The 9,956-nt window shown below is 30.5% G+C and overlaps 1 protein-coding gene across 1 annotated transcript; it reads left to right on the top strand.

The window, feature by feature from the left end:
• Positions 1-218: 218 nt before the first annotated feature.
• Positions 219-1,620, top strand: LOC127709537 (uncharacterized). The gene is made up of 3 exons (XM_052215140.1): positions 219-279; positions 674-907; positions 1,451-1,620. Exons 1-3 carry the CDS (start codon positions 219-221, stop codon positions 1,618-1,620), a joined length of 465 nt encoding a protein of 154 aa, XP_052071100.1.
• The last annotated feature ends 8,336 nt before the right edge of the window (positions 1,621-9,956 follow it).

Raw genomic sequence — 9,956 nt, forward strand, 5'->3', positions numbered from 1 at the left:
GCAACATCGACATTTGCTCCAAGTTCATCATCAGTTTCACCAATTGTTACGTCTAGTACTTTTACATCGACGATTCAATAATTTTGCCGTCATTTTCATCGGCGTCTAGTATTCAAAAATCGCCTTCGACTAGTTCATTCAATTCATCATCCGTTTTATCAACCCAAAGTTCAACCGTCACTTCCACATCAATATCTCCCTCCTCAAGTCAAAATCCAATGTCTTCATCTATGATGCCTGGTACTCCAACAACTCCAACAATCGATCTGTCTCCAATAGGTAAATAAGATGATATGTTTTGGTATTATTACACAAGTGCTTCTAACCAAAACATACTGAAGGTAATACACAAAATAGGCTTCTCTATCTCTAGTATGAACAAATGTAAAGTAAATCGTATCAGATTTATAATCGATAGTCAATTTATACTCGAGAACCCTCATATGATGTTATAGGTTTCAACTACAACAATATAAGGGTACGTTTAATTCCAGTTTAGTTTCCATAAACTGATGACTGTTTATTTTGTTTAAAAAAAAGAGATGTTTTCATTCAATTTGTGATCTTTGATCAACAACACAGGAGCCTTCATCTACTAGTACCCTCAAGTCTTCAACAAGAACAACAACAATCAAACCTGCAACTAGTATCATCATGTCTTTAATAACAACAGTAGCTTTATCTTCTACTACACAGTCTATATCAGTACCACTTACAAGTGCTAGTAAGCCATTCACAACGTCTTTAGACACGCAGACAATAAGCAGTGCCAGTACTATATTAATAATACTGAAATCAACTAGTACTTCTAAATCTTCATCAATAGTTCCAACAAAGACGCCAATACATACTGCTACAACTTCACTGACATTATTTATAACGACCTCACCTAAAACAGTAACTTTAGGTATGTATAACCAAGTCTTAGGATTTTCAACATTTGAATAATATATACACTTTTAATTCATCGCTGTTCAAAAATAATTGTACAAAAAAAATATCAAACATAGTTTGCGTGCATTGTCTCTTTCTTCAATATAAACTATGAAGATATGGTCTGATAGCCAATGAGGCAACTGCCCATCAGAGACCAAATGACGTAGATGTAAGCAACTATAGGTCACTGTACGACCGAGAGTGGGCAAAACCTAGACCCCAACAAATGTAAATTAGCTTTAAAATTACAAATGTAGATCTATTGAAGAATGTTCTGTACGAACTTATAAATGGAATCTTTACACTCAAAAATATACTACTATGTACATTTATAAAAAAAAGATGTATTTAACGTAAACAAAAGAGACACTAACTAAAAAGAAATAACAGAAACAAAATTTCAATTATTTCATTATAATTTGCATTTTGTATCAGTCAGTATCATATCAGATTGTATTTATGAATAAAATTGATAATGACATAAAGCATTTGTAGTTGATTGTATTTTTTTTAGATGTCTGCGTTTGCAAGTCTCTTTGGAATTATCCACATTTACCAGATTGTTCCAAATACATAACATGTGTAGGGATTACACAATATATACGTGACTGTCCTCCGCCATTTTGGTGGAATACTAGAACAGGGAATTGTGATTGGAAAAAGAATGTTGATTGTGACGAATAGTGCTGTATTTATTGTGCGAACCAATATTGGTTGGTGTTAGAGAACCAAGTCCTCAATATGTAAACATTTCCCTAATCAAAATGAAATCCTTCTTATAATGTTTCTGTCTTTTAATTTTATGAATACACTACATTATAAGATATAGATAATTTATTGGCTGGTGTTTGAACATAAATTTGAAGGATTTTACTTGATTTTAGCATATTGCTTTGTTACTTATAATTGTTATTGTATTGTTATTTATTAATATAAATGTATCATAATGGTTGATATCTTGTTAAATAGCGCAATAAAAATTTACGGGTTGTTTAAATCTAGTCTTATTTTATTTTATCTAATAATTGTCAAATTTATAGAATAGGTCAGTTTGAGGGTTTGACGCTTTTAAGTGTTTTATGTTGTTGTTTTTCCAACGGAGACCTGTATCGCATGCTCTGAATTCGGAGCGTCTTATGACTTTTTATTAGTAGTACATGCAATGTTTAAATCGTTAATGCTATTATTACTCACAGCTATATTAATTATTTGCATAGTATCATAAAGCTTTTCTTGTAAGAAGTAAAGTTGAAATAAAATTTTCAAATATTGAAATAAATCAGCTTTGACGTTTGTTTATCTTGTCATTTTAAATCTATATTGACCGTTGATGTGTCAAATTAACAAATCGATTTATCATTTCATCAATGGAACATATGTTTTGCTGTGCAAAGGAAGTATCATTAGATTAAGGAGCTGTGGACTGATTTCAAATTAGAAAACTAAACCAACCGACAATTTTAAACATGTATGTGATTTTTTTTTAATCGCTCATATCTGATTTGTTTGATTTAATTTATAAATATGACAAGAATAAATACATATTTTAAATTTACTAACCATCATACCGTACAATATTTTAAATTCCATTTCAAGGGAATTTGTATTATCTTTCCATGTCACAGTGTAGGCAAGTTGTAGCTCCTAAACATATTTTAGTGACTGTCCTTAATCTCCATTCTTTCGGAGTATGACGGAATTCGAAACGTTATCCTGATTTACAGAGAACATTATGATCGGAAGATCCCAAAAGTCTTCATTCATTATAAAAGTTTTGGACTTTTCAATTACCATAAGGGGAGGAATTCATTGAAGTCCCTAAAATCGTATAGAAATATTCATTCTAAGACAATTTTTTAAAAGTAGTAAAATTTGTTCAAATATGTTAAACAATAAACTAGTCAAGGAAATATACTATAGCTGTCAAGTTAACTTCTAAAGAATATCGATGCAACATACATTAGACATCCGAAAATCAGAAGAAGAAAAATCGGTGTGTTCACGTTTTTCCAACAGTTAAAATTTTTGCATACAGGTAAATGATTTCTTGTTGGAGAAACGTGATTTTTTTGGCAATAGGGAATAATGAAATTGACCTGTAAATGGAGTTATTGTGAATTCAGCTCAAATTAACTTTTAAATATTCTGACGGATTGATAGTTGAAAAAAGTCAAAATTGGAAAAAAACAAGTTCATCAAAGAGCACCAATATAACAACAAAACTAGTTTTCAATGGTATAAAACTATCAACAATATTAACACTGTTGGACAAATACACTACATAATCTTGAAATTATGTACAAGAAAATGCTTTTAATTGCTGACATATTTATAGTACATTTGTATTACACAAAAAATTAAAATCTTTAAATCAAGCACATAGAGTAAAATGTAAATGAGGTAAAGGTCATATGAACCCTGCCAGACAGACATGTCTCCCAAACCGGTACTAGGGGCCGTCTTAAAATTACAGTGAGGTGAGTTTAGTTTTCTTGCTACTTGTTGAAGGCCTTACTGTGACTTTGAGATGAAGTACAGTAATAAAAGCGCTGTTCCTTTGCTTTTTTGTGTTTTTTGCTGTGCATGTACTGATTTAGTGTCATAGATGGATACCCCATATCCTTTGTTTTTCTATGTACACTTTACAATCATACCATACACCAAATATAGTTAGCCTATTGCTTTAATATAGTATCTGAAAAAAATGTATTGCGTGTTGTGGAAAAATAAGCTTCTCTAGGTAATGTTGAAGAATGCTCGATGGGCGGAATAACGAACCCCTTATCAAAATCCTAGATTCGTGTCTGTTTAGGATTAATTTTTGAAATCAACTGATCCAGCCATACACTTAGAAAAAATATGTATCTTTGATTCGATGAAAAATATACTATTGTTATGAAATGTGTATATAGTTCAGCTTCTTTTACAACTAAAAATGTTTATATAACATTCTAACTCAGGCATTACGTAAATGTAACGGCTCAATGAGATCTGCTCATTTGATATTTTTATTTTTAGATTATAATCGGAAGTTGAACAGTATTAGAAGAATTTTTATTATTTATTTATTTTTGATATTTTTTAATTTATTTATAAATTTTTATTTACAAGCGTGGACACAGATCAGTGTGGATAGTATGTTTGAATGTTTGACAGTATTTTCTGTCAAAAAAACTTTCTATGTTTTTTTCCCCATAGTGTCTCATGTTGAGCTGTGTTCCACAGTGACAACCATTCTGAATATCAGACCAGTACCATACACTAAAAATTAGCAGGGTCGTTTATTCAATATTTGGCTTTTATGTCCAAGACTGTCATGGAGAAGACACTATTTGTACATGTTGTATAGATTACCAAATGATTGTAATATGTTCCACTACTTTGCTTCTTGATATTATAATGCAAAAAATCAAAATTAGTAGATGAACATATTAGGTAAATTTGTGCATGATGTGATTTTAAGATGCAAGATGGTTTATGAGTCAGAACCTGTATGTATGTTCTTCTCGTATGGTTCTATTTTGTCCCTTGTGGTGGCCATTTCTTACTTGGAACTTTAAATTAGTTGAGGATCATCCCAGTATTATTTATAGAAGATTTCGTTTAAATGATCGAAATTGTTTCTAAGAAGATGTATAATAGTCCAAAGTGACGATAATACCTGGAATGCACATGGGGCTAGATGAGCTACAAATTTTACCAGTATGAAATAATTTTAATAACATAGTAATTCCAATTTATTTGTTTATGAATTTTAATTTCTATAAATAAATTATGACAAATAGTGTAGACTAAAGGAAATATGAACTATGAATCGATTCCGTAGTATTCCAAATGAAAAAGGTATTGCAGAATTGTTCTAGTTATGTGGATAAAAATATAAATGAAACCTGTAGGATGCAGTTTTATTGTATCATAAACATTAAGAGAGATAATCTGGTTATAAACATTAACACAAATTTAGAAATAAACGAATGAACGATAAAGTTGAAAGATGATTTTAGAAACTGACTAGGCCTTGTGAGTTTCGTCCATATGTATAAATGAATAAGCAGTTGCACTAAGGACTTTTCAGTAGCAAGGACAGATGATTTAAAAGGTGTTACAAAACCATCAAGTATTATAATGCAGGTAGCAATTTTTAGTATATTTCAATGTGCTTTTTTTTATTTGGCTATCACTGAAGAAATATTTGGTTCAAATATAACTAATTCTTTTAATCTCTCTTTAATTACTTATGTTCCGTGGATGCTGCTTCATTAATTTCTTGTGCTGACAGTTTCAACCATCTCACCTGCAGTTCATATGTAGATATAGGTTGTCTGTTTATGAATCTCAAATTCACAAAGAATGCATTTGCATAACAATGAACTGAGCTCAATGCAAAACACTTTAATAATACACGTAAACGGAGAGCTCAACCCAGTGATATACTTTGCTTTACAGGCTCTTCAGGAACACCGCTAACAAACATGCCAAATTACTAAGTACATGGAACGGAGGTTCTGAAAATAGACATGCCAATTAATTATATTATATGTAAATATAAATGTATATGTATATAAAACTTATACAAAGTTCTGGTAAAAATAGTCAGTAAATAGCAAGTAGATGTTGCTACGTGCACAAATAAATAAATACCCCTTTCTTGAAATAATTTGGTGTAAGGAGGGTCATTGTCATGTTCTTCCCACTTATCATGTTTATGCAAGGAATAACAAATTGAGCAAAATGAAAAAGAAACCATGCCTTCCAACATGTACATATATATATGTTCCCCCTTTTTTCCAACTTTCGCATGCACATTAAATGCAGCAAAGACGTAGGTCATCTGATCAAAAAGTAACAAATTTCAATTTCTTATAGATTCTTTATCAGTGTATGTTTTTCATATGTAAAAAGACCTTAGTCTAAATTTACCAAATATAATTCTCAGTCTGACATGGCCAAGACCATCTAATACTCCTGTGGTATGTTATTTGTAACTTGTCTTTCCATTCAAAGTACATTGAATATATATGGAGGAATTATTTATAACAAAAAACTTTAAATTTTTAAATTGATGGGAAAAAATTACATTTCCATACAGCTTATTTATTTAATTAGTTTTTATATTGTTCAATGCATACCTGAGAATACAATTGAAGAAACAGTTGCTTCAGTTTATGTCTTAAATAATCATTTATGGTTACACAACTATATTTTTTCCTCTTGTCAGAAACTAACAACTAAATATCTAGCACTAAAAAGAAATTTGAAGAAAGTATCATATATCAACAAAAATTCAATCAGAAACTATTCTGTTTATCATGTTTATGAAATTCATTGTTTATCATTAAAAAGATATATAGATTTAATAAAGTTCAGCAACTTTAATCAATAAATACAATGCCTTTACATGGAAATATATATGTTTTGATATATGCTCTCGAGTAACATATACCGGACGTGAAAGAAAGTACATGTACTTCATAAAAGTTGTTTCTTTGAAATAACATACGACCAATCTGTAAAGTAAATACTTTCACATCTTTTCTCAGGAAATAAATCATTTATAATTTAGAATTTCTTTATTTATAAATGAAAAATTGCTGTTTCATTGACTTGGTAAAAATGGAAAATTGCCAAAGTCAAAAGCGACTGCAATCGACTATTGATAACACCAGGGTTACTACATATCGCTTTTGACGGTTCGGCAAAACAAAGTGACCGACGGGAAAGCGATTTCTTTGCCCAAGTCGCCTGCTATCGTAAGCCTTGTCTACATTAGGGCATTTTAAAAGCGAATGTTTGCAATATTAAATTATTTAGGCCCAAATTTTGATATTTGACATTGTTGAATTAAAATGTTCAAAAATAAAACAACCAAAGTTCAAAAATAAAATGGCCCTATTATATATCCTATAAATCCTATTGCCATGAAACTGGGTTAACAGTCATATAAATTCCTAAGCTTAAGTCATGCCAAGTTTTATAAAAATTGGTCAAGTCTTTCTTTTCTATAAATTCCAGGGACATAGTTGATCTATTCATATACATGTATTTGGGTTTCGTAGAAGTAGTAGTACTATATAAAAATACTATAGGTCACTCGAAAACAGCCATAAATTTTGGTATTCCCTCACCTCTAATTATAACTATGTAAAAAAAATGTATTTTTGTTTTAAATATTTTTTTTAAATGTTACATATATTTGTATTGTTTATTTTTTATTTGTTTTTTCTCATGGATTAAGTAGCAATCCGATTGTTTAGAGTTTACACTTATGAATATCTTATCTTATTCTGCCAGTCATATCATTGACTTCCCATAAGTGGTTCCCGTTAAACATGACCTATATGTGTACATGTAATTATTTTTTGATTGATTGGTGTTTTAACCCCACTTTCAGCACTATTGGCTAAATGTGGCGGTCAGTTTTTATTGATGGAGGAAACCAGAGTGCCCAGATAGAACCACCAATCTTCAGTAGGAAGACTGACAATCCTAGTCAATTAAGATTATATTGGAATAAAATAAAATTGTAATTGCAATCTTTAACAAATAGTTTACCGTCATTGGCTAAGCCAAAAATAGCACGCATTTTAACCTGGGCCGACATTGTTTAAGCAGGAGACAAAATACGAAAGGGTTCCTCACCTGCTATTGCAGCTGGAAGTGTTAATTGTGTAATGGTGACTGCCACAAAATAAGTCCAATTATCAATAAAAAGGGGGAAAATTTTTTTACAATTATTGGTTCTTTAATATAATTATGCGCAGTTTCATTTAAGCCAAAAAAAAAAAAAAAGAAATAGGTGTGTTTTGCAACTACGGCAGACGTTACCAACTGCGAGATCGTGTGAAAATTTATTAAAATTTAAATGCTGACTGACCGATTCTTTTCATTAACCACCCATCAAATAAGTGGATTACCTGTATTAAAAATTATGACACAAATTTTGTGACTGTTGATTTCTCAAGGTTTATTCTGGCTATTCCTACATTTTGAATTTTATAGTTAAAATATTAAGAAATTCATGTAGGAGTTCCCAGAATTATTTTGTCAACAAAGAGATAAAGTTGGATTATGTTGTAACAACAATTGACTAATTAATCAAGGTAAAAACAGATGAAACTAGTGGAAATGAAAGAGAATGAAAACTATTTTGGCGAAAAATTGGTAGCATTGGTATAGGCAACGAAAGACAATCAGCTATTCCGAATTAAGTTATGCTGTCAGATGGCTCTGTAACAAACAATTTGGACTCAGTATTGAAATGGAAAGATTGTTTTTATAACTTGATAAATCAGATCCTAAAGTTGTAAATGAAGATTTAAATATAGAAAATATTATTGTTTGTGATTTATCAGATAATGAAATTACTTTTGATGAAGTTCACAATATTGTCATGAGTTCAAAGAATAACAAAAGTCCAGGTGTAGATTTAATTCAGTCTGAACTGTGTAAAACTTTCATAGTTATTTGTACTTTAACAAAACTATTTAATTTATGTTTTAAATCTGGTACAATTCCAAATACTTGGAATAAAGGTATAATTAATCCAATACCAAAATGTTCAACTTCTGATTCTAGAGATCCATTGGCATACAGAGGTATTACTTTAGCACCATGTGCACCATGTGCTTACAAACTGTATTGTAGTGTTTTAAATAATAGATTAGCTGATGAAAGGGAGATAATTAACGATGAACAAAATGGTTTTATTAAAGGCAGGAGTACAATTGACCATGTCTCCTCTTTGACGTCAATTATTGAAACTAGAAAAAGGTGTTAATTGTCAACTTTTGTCTCCTTTATAGATGTTAAGAAGGCATACGATACAATTGACAGGTCATTATTGTTTAACAAATTAAATGATATAGGTATTAGTACAAAGTTTATGTTTGCTTTGCAAGCCATTTATTCAAATATAGAATGCTGTGTTCGTGTGAACGGTAACACTACTGATTGGGTTAGTGGTAATACTGGTTTGATACAAGGATGTGTTTTATCCAGTCATGTTTTAATTAATATTTTCATTAATAAGTTAATTCATGATATAAAAGAATTAAATGTTGGTATAGACATTGATGATGAAAAGGTTGTTATTTTGTTATATGCAGATGATCTTGTATTATTGTCTGAAAATACAGAAGATATGTAGAAATTGATTGGTGTATTAGGTGTATTGAGTTAATTTAAGTAAATCGAAAATCATGCATTTTTTAGAAATCCCTCTGTGATAAGATCAGATTTTGTTTTTAATATAAATGGTGAAGTCATTAATTATGTTTCTAGTTATCAATATTTAGGATTGGAATTAAATGAATTTTTAGATTATAAAGTTATGGCAAAGGCAGTTGCAAAGTCAGCAAGTCGAGCATTAGGCCTTTTTATTGTAAAATGTAAGGCACATGGTGGCTTCCAACACAATATTTTCACCAAATTGTTTGACACTTTAGTTTGGCCAGTCTTCAATTACGGCTCAGCTATTTGGGGTACGAGTGAGTTCTCTTGCATTTCAGCAGTTCAGAACCGAGCCTTGAGTTTTTATATGGGAGTTGGAAAGTAAACTCCCAATGATGCTGTTTCAGGTGACATGGGCTGGAAGCCTCCATATGTTAAACAGTGGACTATCATTTTAAGACACTGGGTTAGATGTACGAAAATGGATAATGACAGAATAAATTATAAAGTGTTCAACTGGTCAATTAGAAAAGGTAGTTATAAAATTAAAAATTGGAGTTATAAAGTTATGGAAATTTTGAAACTTTACAATATGGACAGATTTTGTAATGTAGATGAGTATATACTGGGTAAAAATACAATTTATCAGTTAAAACTGAATGGAGTACAAGGCTTGATCCTTATGGTCAAGGAAATAAGTTGAGAACTTATAAATTGTTTAAATTTTCATACTCTACTGAACAATATTTGTTACAAAATATACCTACTCGGTGTCGCAGTGCATATGCTAAATTTAGATGTGGAGTAGCACCTTTAAAAATTGAAACTGGTCGTTACAAAACATTAGATTT

Source organism: Mytilus californianus, unplaced genomic scaffold (assembly GCF_021869535.1).
Source record: "Mytilus californianus isolate M0D057914Y unplaced genomic scaffold, xbMytCali1.0.p SCAF_7, whole genome shotgun sequence".
Classification (NCBI taxonomy): domain Eukaryota; kingdom Metazoa; phylum Mollusca; class Bivalvia; order Mytilida; family Mytilidae; genus Mytilus; species Mytilus californianus.